At 40.7% G+C, this 14,080-nt stretch overlaps 1 protein-coding gene and 1 long non-coding RNA gene across 6 annotated transcripts in view; one reads left to right on the top strand and one right to left on the bottom strand.

Annotated features, from left to right (window-relative positions):
• The window catches only part of dscamb (Down syndrome cell adhesion molecule b), a 121,270-nt gene that overhangs the window by 86,851 nt on the left and 20,339 nt on the right, over positions 1-14,080 (bottom strand). For all 5 annotated transcript variants that reach the window (XM_030109237.1, XM_030109240.1, XM_030109238.1 and 2 more), the window contains exon 3: positions 11,983-12,129. In XM_030109237.1, the coding sequence (XP_029965097.1) occupies positions 11,983-12,129 (147 nt within the window). The remainder of the gene's footprint in view (positions 1-11,982; positions 12,130-14,080) is intronic.
• Positions 448-3,530, top strand: LOC115401078 (uncharacterized). Its single transcript, XR_003932857.1, has 3 exons — positions 448-1,454; positions 1,530-1,695; positions 2,782-3,530. It is a non-coding gene; the product is annotated as an uncharacterized LOC115401078 (long non-coding RNA).

Raw genomic sequence — 14,080 nt, 5'->3', positions numbered from 1 at the left:
ATTTATTTGCGTGATTCGCCCTTGAAATTTGCCAGAAAAAAAATTCTGAATCTTTGGTACAAGCAGCAAAATCGTGACTGCTGTTCAACGGTTAGATGAGATGGATGGGAGTTCTTGGTTCTCTCACAAGTCCAATAAACATTTTGTGATTAGGTTTTAGTCAAAATGAAATTCTTAAGAGAAATTCAGAAGCTTTGGGGTGAGAACTCCAACCTGGATAGCCACAAGACTTACATGCTGAGGTTCTTTTCTCACACATAGAAACACATTGACCAGGGTTTCCAAGTGGATTGCAGACCTTTGCAAGGTACAGGTTTGACTTTTGGAAAACAAAACAATCTGGTCACATTACCTGCAGATTTATCTCAGCCCCCAAGATGCAAAGCTCCAGGAAGCTGCACTAAAATGATTTTTGAGTTGGATCATTGGTCAGTGAAACCGTTTAATGTTGTGTCAGTCAACTGTAGAGACGTCCAAGAAGGGTCTCATCTTCACCGTGTTTCTACTTTCGAGTGAAAACAGAGGGAAGGAAAGGAAAAGAAAGAAAAGAGAGGGAGGGAAACTGAGAGTTAGGCTGGGAGAAATAGACAACAATTACACTTGCCCTAGGAGGCCGAGGGAACCTGACCACGTTGCTATGGAAACTCAAGTACAGCAGAAAGTAACACGAAAATCAATTCAGATTGAGCTTATCTCTGCCTCTCTCTCCCTCTCTCTCCCTCTCTCTCTGCCTTCTCATTTCACGGGAGCCACAAAGCATACTTCCACTCTGAACACATTTTAACTATTGCTGAGTCGAGGCGGCATTAATCAGAACAAACGCTATTATTTTTCTTTTCATTCTCCTTTAAATGACAAATGTGGATTATAGCATCCAGAAGGAAAAAAAAAAACATCTTCAAAAGCACATCTCTGAAATGGTACAAAAGGAAGATGCGAACGGGGAAGTGCCGCAACATAAACACAAATCATCGCCTGTCTCGGGCAACACCATTCATTCTTGCTCTTTCTTTCTTTTCTCGCCATCCTCTTCAGTCGCTCCCTCAGAGGGGCAACAGCAGCTGCGCGCAGGTGATAAGCAAGTGCAGCGATGGGTGCTGCGCTCTGATTGGCTGGCTCAACTCCTACGCTGATGTGAAGATTGTAGGCTGCGTCTGTCAAAAGGCCACTCCGCTCGCGGTTGTCACCTCTTGACGTCACCTCCGACAAACGACAGTTTGACCCGCCACGTTTACAGAACAGAGCCGGAGATTTCGACTCCTCCTCTTAAGATGGAAGAACCCTCGATGGAAGCGACGCGCGGCATGTCTCTAAATTAGAAATTAATGCTAATGATCGTGGAGCAGTAGTGGGGTTACGGCAGGAGCCAACGGCTCGCCGACCATCCATTTTCATCACTTAGCAGAACTCGGCAAGCAGTTTGGCTGTTTGGATGGTGACTGTGCGAAAGCAAGGTGAGGTCAAAGACAGGCTGCAAGTGTACTGAGGGAGTGTGTGTGTGTGATCGTTTGTGTGTGTCTGTTCTCAAGGTTTATGCCAAAGAAGAGGCAAGAGGGGAGGAAACGAGCCCCGAGGAAAAAAAAAATACTGATGCTTGATGCCTCATACATCAAGAAAAAGATGGAGGGTCACCTTGCTGTGAAGTCGGCTGGTCATTTGCTCATGAGGGATTAAATCTGAACTCAGTAGAACGAGGTACAATAAAGCAAGACTCGATCATTTCAAGTATTTCGGGTTTAGCGAGTCAATTTTCCAACTATTATCAACCATCAGTGCTAATAGTGCTGCTTACAGCAGGAAACCCACATGAAGCATGTCAGGCCACCTTCAAACACATGGATTTATTACGAAAAACACAGATTCAGTGTTTAATAGGAACAAAATTAACAAGATCAATGGTCAATAGTGGAAATAAAAAAGAAAACAATGTATTTCTCAACAGAAACTGACTTGTGTCGATTTTCCAAAAAGCAAATTTGTAGGGTCCAAGCAAAAGCATATCCCACCCATTTGCTGTGCAATGGTTTGACCCATTTCTCAGCCTGTGGATCAATGCGAGCGTACCACTGTCGGAATAACTGATCAGAAACATCAGAAAGATTTTCTTCAAACAAGAAAATGATTCTTTCATTGAGATCTGATGTTCAAAAGAAAAAAAAATCACATCGATCAAAACGCCTTTTGTGTGTTTTATCGCACTGGGAAAAAAATCATGACCAACTCCTGAATATTAGAGCTAATTTACAGCACTTTGACTTGTCACAATTACCAACAGTCTCGTTACGAAAGTTAGTTACATTTTATGGTATAATATTCTATAGCTATATTTTGTATATGATACAATGAAATTTTATTTATTGATGCTATAAGTACAGTTATTCATTATCCAGTATATTAAACAATAAAAAAAACTAAATCTCCAGTTTATAGATAAAGCATCAACATATCAGTTTATGGTGTTCTTAAGAAATGTTTCTGTTTATTGTCCCAAAACCTGGCTGTGGATCTTGATCATCAACCACAGATCACATGATGCCGTGGAGACAGAAACTCTTACCTTGGATCACATGAAATCTTCTGAAAATAAAAGATGCATGGATCCATAAAACGTGTTGCCTTAAAGTCCCTCAATTAGACCTCTTCTTCTGATTGGCGTCCAGCAGGTTCTGAAATGGTGATCATGTCTAATCAGTGTTACTGACGCCCAGCGTGGGGCCGCCGGCTTCAAGGCTCTATGTGAAAGTTTAAAGAGGCTCAGTGTGATTTACTGTATTTTTCCAGATTTACCACCCCGGGAGCAGAATAAGAGCACATATTAATCCCTGATTGGATGGAAGACGACAGAGAAGAAAAGAAATGGAGTGAAAAATCCCTATTAGGTCAGCAGAGTGATTTGCGTTATTAAGTGCCTTTTTTTGAGCTAATCAGTCACTTTTAAGATGGGATCAGACACTGCTGCATTATGGGATGTCACTGAGCGTACCAGCATGTCTCCATTTACCGCCGCGCTTCAGCTGGGAACATATGGACACATTTCTTCATGAACGCCACCACCTGTCATCGGCACACGCACACACGAGCAGAGGGCGTTCGCACCGACGAAGCCGTCGTCATGCAACAGCCGAGATCCAGGAGGGTTTATAAACAGAAATTAATTGCTTGTTCCGGCTGTAATTAGCTCACACCATGCTTATTACTAATCTGTGCTTTGGCCTCATGCCAGGCCCGTCCTGGCCTGACTCCAGTCCGTTTTTAACGGCGCTGCTCAACAGTAATCCATATGCTCTGTCGGGACATGCCCTTTATTCTCAGCCCTATATAAACCCATACTTCTAAGATTTCTGTGATCAAGAGAAATAATGAATCTCTGACTGAATCCATTTGCTCTAACTGTACAATAACAGACCTTAACTCACTAAGTTTTTAAAACATCTTGGCTATATAAAAAAAAAAACTGCTGCAGAAACTCAGCTATTAGAAAATCATGGCCGTGATAGCAGACTTTTATAATTAAGATCGTATACTGTCTGTCTGAGGGCTGATCCTTTGTTTTTTTAATTGAATTGACTCCCAGATATTTATACTCAACTTCTATTCAGCTTTTATCCGATTTATACGTTTCATTATTTACATTAACAACAACATCTAGACAGATGTGGTATACACAAAGCTTTATATAATAAAGTCATGTCAGAGAGCAGCACTTCACAGATTTTCTTGTTTTCTACAAAGATTTAAGCCTGAAATATTTATTGGTTGTTGTTTTTTTTTTATTTTCTATTAAGTAGAAAATTTAATGAAAAATGTCAACGTGACATAAGGTGATGCTGCGGATTTCCACATCGCTTTATTGATAATGAAAGGCAAACTTTCAAATGAAAAGGAGTATGATCTTTTCAACAAAAATTAGACCTGTAACATTCATGTATTCGAACAACTCTCTCTCTCTCTCTCTCTCTCTCTCTCTCTCTCTCTCTCTCTCTCTCTCTCTCTCTCTCTATATATATATATATATATATATATATATATATATATATATATATATATATATATATATATATATATATATATATATACACACACATATATATATGTATATTCCTTTTTAGATTGGTGCAAGCCTTCCTTTAGTTTCTTCATAAATGGAAGGCTGCATATACTAATAATACATAACTAAAATACAGGATATTTAATTCATTGTCTTTTCTTCATTTAAAGACAGGAAAAATGTCTATTAAATCATTTCAAGGTGAATTACACAAATAAACAGAAAAAATATGTAAAAACATCCATTATATTCAAATCTTATTGATTCTGTATACGAACTGTTCCCTTTCATTTCACATTTATGGTTTTTATTGTAAAGGAGTCATTTCTATGTATGTATGAGGTCTTTTCCAATATTTATCATAACATCGTTACTATCACTAGCATTTTTCCATTATTGATAAATTTAAAAGTGATAGTTGCATTTTTTCATATAACTACACTTTTGGGCATTTTTATAATAACTAGTCCAAAATCCCCCCTAAAAAAACAATGGATTGCAAATTATGCAAAAATTTGTCAGTTAAAATTTGGAACATTTTAATGACTCTTGCAGGTCTGAGCAAAAAAACAGAATTATTACATTACCAAAAACCAGAAAACTGCAGCACACTAAACAGCTCTCTCTTCCAAATCAGTGGCTATTTAGGCTTCTGTCTTCAATCCAAGTCAAAAACAAAGCGGCATCCCCCCGTAGCCAAATTGCCTATTAAAGATGAGAGCATGTTCAGTCTCCCATTGCGCCACGCCATCACCACCCTAATCATTCCCTGCCTAAACAGCCTAATGGCTGCCATATTGCTACTGTTTATTAGTAAACACTGATGGAAGAGTGCCCGCCTCAACAGTTGTTGATTTTGTGTATCCGTATGGAGCATCAGCTGGGAATCACCGCCACCGAGCCAGAATGTTGTCTGCTGCTCACTCTGCCGTCACTAAGCAGATTGCTTTATTGTTTTATGTGCGTAGTAATTATGTCAGTAGATGGCTCAATATAAGACATAAACCTCAGATAAAACATTAAAACATTTGAGAGCCTGGAACAACCCCTTTTTTTTTTTCACCTCCACACATTTTTGCTTCACTAGCACACACACACACACACACACACACACACACCGGAATGGAAAATAACATTTGCATTGCATTTGTGTGAAAATTAAAAGTCCACGCTTGGACTGCTGAGCCAGAAGAGATGCTGCAAAGATCACCTTAGGTTTAAGATGCTTTTGGGAAGCCCAGTCCAAGATCGATTTCCCTCCATCTCAGTCTCAGTAACCCTTCTATCGATCCTTATCAAATATGTATCACGTCCTCAAGCCCTCACCGCGGCTAAGATGGGAGACTTCAAACGGCAGCAGCTCAAAGGGAAAGTCAGAGGAGTGCAAGGTTTCTTTTCTTTCCAAATGGTAAACCTCAGAGCTGTGGCAAGATGTGAAACCAAATAAGAATAACAAAAAAAAAAAAAAAAAGTGAAAGAATGTGAGCACACCACTCAGAAAAACACTGTTTAATAGAAAAAGCCTGCAAAATGGAAAAAAAATAAAATCATGGCTACTTTAAAAGCTGCAACATCAAAGCTTTGAAAATAAAACAGAACAAATGCTATCCTACAGCAGGCTGGAGAAGAGACGGAGGGTTTAGTATTCAACAAAAAGCAACAGCGAGACATGCTGTGTACACAGTGCAAGCTCGCAAGAAAACACCCCCCGACTACCTCTGCTCCAACCCCGCTTCTTGCTAAAAGGGTCTTGTCTCGTCCTCTTCCAATTCCCCAAACTCCCCTTCACACAGCACTCATATGTTGCAAATGCACAAAATGCATCCTTCAGCTCATGTTCCCATAATTCTCTGTGGCAGCAGCGTGATTAATGCACACAACTATTGATTTTTTTTTTCTTTGCTCCTTTTTTTTCATTTCTTTCAAGAGAGCCCCCCCCCCCACCCCCACACCCAATCACAAACACTTCCTACTTAGCATGATCACACTACAACTCTCACACAATCGGACGATAATAAATATGCATTTTGAATGTCTTTAAGACAATAGGCGGCCTCGGTCTTCAGGCAGCTGTGTGTGAGTGGACTGGGGAAAAGGGGTGCAGTGAAAGACAAGGGTCAGCATTTCACTAACTGCTGATCTGTGTGGGAGGAGGAGGACGGGGGGGGGGAGCAAAATGATAGGCTGTGTTGTTTTCATAGGTTTCACTGCAGGATGGGTGGAGTAGAATACAAGCAAAAAAAAAAAACCAAAAAGCACCTACCAACATACACTCGGACACACAAAATAATTACACGTGTACGTACACATCTTCCTCTGACTTACCAAGCTGCAGCTCCTGCTTGAGCCACGGCTCATTTTTCAGCACAAACAAAAAGATCAACAAACTACATTCGTGTGAGAAACAGAAATCTGACAGACAAGGGACCACAGTGAGTGAGGGGAAGGCAAAAGAAATGGGGGAAAGTGGAGGGAAGGAGAGGATCATGTGGCCATTGTGACGCAGTGTCTTGTTTATCCAGGAGAAAGCCTCACCCACACTCCTCTCCGCCTCTTTAATTCACCTCCCTCTCATCATCCTGTTTTCCCAACTCTCAGCTCACTTCCCCTCCTCTAATCTCCCTGCTCCTTCTCTACATTTCATTTTATCTTCTTCCCTCACGAGCTCATTTCTACCACTGTGCCCTCCTTCCAAGGTTGGCCTGACTTTGGGCGTGTTGAATTTACAGCCCCATCTCTGCCTGCCTCTCAGTGCCCTCACTGTCAATCTCAGTGAAAGATGGAGGCGATGGCACATCGCGGGCATGATAAATTCCTGCTGAGCAGTGATCCCGTAAACCAAACACCTACAGTAGCCCCTGAAGAAAAACATCCTCTGCATCCCGGCGACCGGCTGGTTGAAGACTGTGATTCTATGAGCAGGAAAACTGTTTAATTAGCCTTTATAAGCACTCAGAAGAACCAGCGAGACGAGACCGAGAATCACTTTTCACCAGGAATCCACATGAATATGCCTGAAGGGCGTCACTGTGAAACCTTTTCTTTTTCTTTTCTACTGTTGCAATAAGCATCAGACTGATTTGAATCCAGTAAATTTGAAAACAACATTTGCGAAGCAGGACGTAGTTGACTGGGGCGCCGTGCCAAGCGGGTTGTGCAATGAGATGAGAGAAAAGGAAAGGACGGAGGTCTGATGGACGGATGAATGGACGGATGAATGGATGGATGGATGGATGGATGGATGGATGCCTCAATTCATGGAAGTGAAGCTCAACACAACTGCAAAGTGAACATTGTAATGGGAGAATTTATAGCTGAGCCGTTGTTCTGTTGAAGATGTATACCTAATGAAATGGCCAGTGAGTGCATATTGTCCAAAACACGGGAGGCAAAGGACAAAAAAAAAATGTCATAAATTGCTACATGTCAACATGGTGCCGAATCCAGGAGGAAAGGATGGCTGCCGGAGTCATCTGTTCTCCAACAGAAACACACAAAGCCTGTGCCCCGATACAGAAATACTGAGTCTGACCTTCATCTCCATCCTAATCTCTAGCCTGAAAAGATAAAATGCCGCATTTACATCCCCGGGAGGAGACTATTTCCCAATGACCGGGATACTCCACATCCTCCATTTTTCTTCCTCTCCTCTGTTCTCCAGTTCATGCCTCAGCTTTCCCCTCTCTTCCTGCCCTCTCTTACACTTCCTGGTCAGAAGCAGTGTCAGCCCTCCGTCCTGGATTAGTGGTGACATGAGAGAGTTTAATCCAGGACGATATGCTCATAAAATTTACTCACACAGGTTTTGTTTAGTGATCACAGGTGATCGCAGGTTTTCAAGGCTTCATACTGTCAGTGGCGATGACCTGTTCTCCAGTTTGCCCTTAATAACTTCGTGTGTTTGGTTCAAACACAGAAAATCAGCCCATGGAATCTCACTTTGCTACATTGAACTCATACATATTCACTTCTCACCTAGTGTAATTAATTTTTGAAAATCTACTTGACTCATGAAAGGATTTTAATTATGAAATTTACAAATAAAAAATAAATTACAGTTCTCCAGCTCGAGAGGTGTGATTTTTCTATTCTTTTTTTTTTTTTTTTTTTTTTAAAGAACAGGTACTCTGTTTTTGTTCTGCCTGTAGTTAATTTACTGGATGAGGTGCATTATTCCTACATCTTTAATTTGTCTTTGGTATCATCACAAAGCTAAACAGGCAAGGATGCCCAAGCTAATATTAAAACTATTTCATTCATCCATCAATAATCAATACCGCTTTGTCCTGTTCGGAATCACAGAGTGCTGGATCCAGTGAGTCATTATTTTCAGCTCAAAACAGTGGATTTCTACTGTGAAGCATTAACTTTGAAATACTGTTACAGACTGGGCTAATTTTACAAACTTAAAACTTTTACTGTTATATATTAAAAAAAAAGATATAATTATCTATTGCTACAAAAGCAAAATGGCTGCTTCCAAAACGCCGTGTTGGTTCGCCTTTAAATTACATGTTTGTACAATTTAACATATTAATTTTTGGAGGTTTTAGTTGAAGCACATTTTTAAATTTGCCCAGCTTGAATTGTCTTGTTGGAGTCACTTCAAACATAATAATCAAACACAAAGCATACATTTTTTTGTGTGTTTTGATTATTTTAGGAGCTTTTCCTAATCTTCACGTTAACTCATTCAGCTGAGCTGTGAAACAGCCACAGGAGCAAAAACTAAATCACGAACTCTTCTCTTTTTTTTTTTTTTTGCAATGGGACTCAAACAGTTCCAGTTACTTAACATTACAGGATTTTTGGAGTGATGAAATCACTCGTTCAAATCACAGCATTGTTTAAATCATTCCGTTTATCACTTCAGTCATTTCATGTGAACACCAAAACCATCTGTCTGGATTAAAACAGAAAAATATGTAGCAGCTTTTAAACCTTCGCATTGTACTCTATTTTATTCACGTCTGCCAGATCCCCACCAAAAAAAAACAAAATCTAAATGACTCTAAACATGTTCCATGAAAAGCTCTGAAAGGTGAAATGAATTTAACGTTTGCTCCAGACAGTATGTTGACTCCAGTAATTCTGTCTTCACGGCAGGTAGAGAGGAAAATAACCTCACAGACGATAGATTACAGCTAATACTTTGCCTCAGGAAAGCCGGAACAGTACAAACAGACACAGAATTTCTTTCTGAAATTGCACTACATACAGCCCAGTGCACCTTAGAGGAGAGTACAAGGTCTCTGTGACAAAATGTTTGCAGCTCATTCAGTATCCGAGCTCTGGTTTTTTGCTGAAGCTGTTTGCGACCAAGGCTGTCCAGCTCATTACGCCGCCTCATGTCACGAATGATGAGAGACAAAAGGAAGGTAGATGGAAAACACACACAAAAAAAAAACATCCTCATCTTCATCCCTTTTCAGAAGCATGACCACTTGACATGCAAGCAGACAAGGGCATGTAAAAAGAGAGCATGTGCACAATGCGACGGCACACATGTGCATTCTAATCAAGGGCCGCCATATAAACCCCCTGGCAGGACCACAGTTGGATACAAGCACAACTCCTCCCATCTACACTTTGCTGTCTCTCTCTCCCTCACCCCCCTTTTATTTTTATTTTTTTGCGCCGCTTTCATCTCTATATTAGCTCTGTCAATTGTTTATCAAAAGCGGCGAGGAGGCGATCGTCGCCGGGCGTTTGAAAAGCTCGTGCTGCGAGATCCATTTTAAAATTCATGACGGGTTAATGGTATGTTAGTGGCAACATTAGGACCCGGTGAGCTCGCGTTGCGCTCATTCACATTGAAAACAGGCCGCTTCAAATGACTACTAAGCAGTCCTCCTTCTGAAAGGTAATTCATATTGTAATTAAATTTTCAATCACAGCTGATTAATTAAGACAGGCCCGGGTCTGTAATTATGCATCTATTTTTGACCCTAATGCGAATCACTGGATATTCAAAGATTTTCAGCAGGTGTGATTTAAGCCCGTTTCCTCTCCGCGAGTTCCTGATCTAAGAAAGCGCATTTACACCCGACGACGTCGAGCAGGTTCGCCTGACGCGTCGTCTGTTCTGATCAAAGGTTTCAGATGTTTTGGGGTGTCTCCACGGTAGGTAGCATGTGTGCATTCGCATCCACTTAATACGCAAGCGACATCATCCATCTACATTTTTGAACAATCCCGGTTATTTGTGTCTTCACCAAGCAAAAAAACAAAACAAAAAAAAAATCTCAAGACCTGTTTTTCCTCTCATTCTGATGCACAATGCAAGAGAAGTGCACTTGATGTTACCGTTCCCAACAAAAACCTGACATTAATAATTCAGTGCGGCTGTGGGATAGCTTTATTTTGTGTCCACTGAGACCGAGTCTTCTTTTATGAAATCTGAAAAAAAAAGAAGAAGAATAAGAAGAAAAAGGAAAAAAAAAAAAAACTAGACGGGGAAAAGAAAAGCAGGTCTGAGAGAGAAAGCAGGAAATCTAGGCAGGGTCAAACTGCATCCAGATGCCATTGTCAAGCCTATTTGGTATCCTCACAGTGTCTCTCTCTCACACACACACACACACACACACACACACACTTCCCTCTAACCCCCGCTCCTAGAGTAAACATACCCTCTCCATAACAGTGTGAGGTGAATCCGCTCATGCATCAGAATCTACCATCAAATATTTATCACCGAGCAGCAGTGATTTTGACCGTGTGCTCATGCTTTTGACAGCACTCGCCTGCTGCAATACTTATTGGAGTAAACATGGACAATCCAATATCGTTGTTCTCCTGAACGCTCGCGAAAGAACTCGGAAGAACACAGAGCACGGAGCGCAATCCATCAAAGCTTCACTGCATATTCTATAGGCTGTCAGACCTGCTGCGACGGAGAACACACGTCACTGCTGATGATTTTAGTGATCTTTTTATTCTATTTTTTTAAAGCAAAGGTAATCAAACACAGTACCCTCACAAAAACTTTGTTTTTTTAACTTTGTGATTCTGCCAAACAGACTTTTGTTTCAGAGACAGAGTGTCGACGCTTCAAAGCGTTTTATCCTCGTAACGGACAAATTTTTTCCAGCCGCGGTGGCGGCAACGAGCGTCGCTCCCTGAGCCTTGTCTACATGATTGATTTCATTTGCGGAGCGTAATCATGTCTGCACGCCGCGTATTCGCTCGCTCCCCGTGACATTAGGCGACGTCCTCAACCAGCAAGCTCGCAGCGACTAACTGGAGTAACCTCCAGTAAATAAGTCACAGGCACGGATCACAAGACGCATCTTCACGCTCGAGCGGGCGCATTTAAAATGCCACCAAAACACCGTCCCAGATTCTGCCCTCAGTCAAATGACATCAAGTGCTCACTTACATGTCCCTGAACACCCCGGTATGAGGCGGAGGCGGCCAGCGGGCAGTACATGGAGCAATCAAAGAGATAAGCATCCCATTTAACGCGAGTAAAAAAAATTCTAGCCACAGAGCTGTTGCTGCACCGCTGGATTCAAACAAGGAGGGTAACTAGGTCAGTGCTATGTAATGCTATGTAAACTGCTCCACTTTACCCCTTGCTGGAGTCAAAATGGAGTTGGCTGAGGTGCAGTGTGTACAGGAGAGAGAAGCCGGGTGATTCGATGTGACAGTTATCAACATCCTCTGGGCTAGTGAGGTGGACACGGAGCCGCGGAGCTCCGGCGGCGGCGGACAGCGGCAGGAAACAGGTAAAGACCATGACTCAGAGCAGAGTGTCCAAAGAGCAGAGTGCAGAGCAGATCAGGAAGAAAACACAAGGCAAAAGCAAAGAAGTGCAAAGGCTTTAGCGTGGGCTAAGTTCAAACTTTCAAATGCGGTCAGCCATGTTGTTTTTTTTTGTTTTTTTTTTTGGCCCTTCCTCGTCAGGTGTTTTGCGTTTGAGAGCGTGCACGTACCTGAGCTGAGTGAAACGGTGTCCTTCTCCCATGATACAACAGTGACGTAGGCCTCCACAGAAGCAGGGATAATGCACTTGAAGACGGCTACACTGCCTCTCATAGCCTTCTGGTCAGCCACTCTGACCGTGTAGGGTTCCCGTGAAACTGAGCAGTGAAAAGACAAACACAGGTTGGACCAGGATGATCACGGGTCCGGGATTTATGGCTTCATCTGGGAAAAATTCCAGATCCACAGTGCCAAGAGCCAAGAAAGTCAACTCTAACAAGTCTGATGAAATTGTTCTGTGATAACACTAATGAGACAATTTAGCCAAATTTGTTTTGGTGGTACATCTAACATGAAACTGGTCATCAGCATGATCATGATGTTTGATGTGTGTTTTGTCATTTGTCATCTACTTTGTTATTTTCCAAATTATGAGCAGCTATTGAGAACGCCGACAACTTAACTTACTGATCAACTTTATTTTTAAAAAAAACTTGAAAAAATCTTTTAAATGTTTTTCATAGATATATGCCATGTGAAGTTAAACAAATGAGTTGTATTTACATTAAAAGAAAGATTGCGGCTAAAAAGTAAATAATATTTTGATTCGTTTTGGAGTATTTCCATGGAAGTGATTGCTTAAAAGCAGTACTTTCACTTTAATTACACAGAATTTTTACCAAGCCATCCACCTGTGACCCCAGTTGTCCTGGATATGACAAATACATTACAAAGAATTATCTAAAATTAACAGAGATACTCAATCAATGTGCACATTGTTTGTCTTTGTCATTGTGGGGTTAAAGGGCAAATAAAAGCCTTTTACAAACTCTTTTCCCGATACAGAATTTTAACTGTGACAACTGGATGAGTGTGGCTAAAAATTCTTCAATGCCTCACTCAAAGTTGTTATGTTTGTATCTACACACCTTTAACCTTTTTATGCAACTAATAAATATTTCTCATGAAATTTTCATATTTTTTTATCATCTTTCGATTCAACCTTGAGAGGTTCATGTCAATTCAAGCTCTGCTTCAGCTGAGAGTGAAAGTGTTTGATAGAATGAGTTTCCGTTTATAAACCAGGATTAGATGGGAAACTCTGCTTTCTTTCTGCACTTTGCTGTATGGTTACGCAGTATTCTGCTTGAAAAATCATTAGGAGAGCTCATTTTGATTATAATACGTCTTAAATGGGAACTATTTGCTTGATGCTTCTTTGTGCTTTGAGGCAAGAAAATGACCTTGATATTAGTATCTACATTTGAATTTTAGCCTTATTTATTATATATCCCAGCATGCAGTTGGCAGGAGATAAACAGAAGATGGATGGATGTCGGACAATTCCACACCCTGTTTACATTTTGTCTGTGCACAGCAACAGTTTCTCATTCCTTCCAACAAATTACAAATACTTTTGAACATGTATGACTTGCTTTCCTAAAACTCTGCTGTTTTATAACGTTACCATTTCCTTGTGTCATGTCAGTTAAAATGAACTACACTGCTGAATAGTCATTCTCTATAAGCGAACACTTCTTATTTCATTGCTAGAGTTAATTCATACTAAAATGTTGAACTAGTTGACAAAATCTGTCAGGCAGAATCCTGCAGATTGTGGATTCACCACCCAAGGAGATAATTTTCCTCTCTTTATCGAAATAGATGACATTTGTTGTGATTTCAGTGAAAATATGTGTCCAGACAGACGAGAAGGTCTGGATGTACATGAATGATTTACAGTCCTGTATGTTCAATCCCAATATTGACTGCAATATTTGTTAAACTTGTTTGCACAGTTCTACCCAAAGGGGGTTGTGTTTGCTGTAAATAAGGGTGTTTGTTTTTTTTCTTTTGTACAATGCTGTAAACAAATTAGAGAACATGCAATGAAAATGTCAAACGTGCATATTCAGTGTCTTTTACTCAGTTACCTCACTAAATACAATAATGTGTAACTTTACTGTAGTTTTCAAATTGATGTGCAAATAGTGTATAGTGCTCTCTCAAGCATTTTTAGGTAGAGTCACCAAGGTTTGACTTCTTTGCTTTGGAAAACACTTAAATTGGCATCTTGTACATAAACGACGGTTCATCTTGATGACACTG

The sequence above is a fragment of the Salarias fasciatus genome, chromosome 14 (genome assembly GCF_902148845.1).
Source record: "Salarias fasciatus chromosome 14, fSalaFa1.1, whole genome shotgun sequence".
Classification (NCBI taxonomy): Eukaryota; Metazoa; Chordata; class Actinopteri; order Blenniiformes; family Blenniidae; genus Salarias; species Salarias fasciatus.
This window is presented reverse-complemented; position numbering and strand designations above follow the sequence as displayed.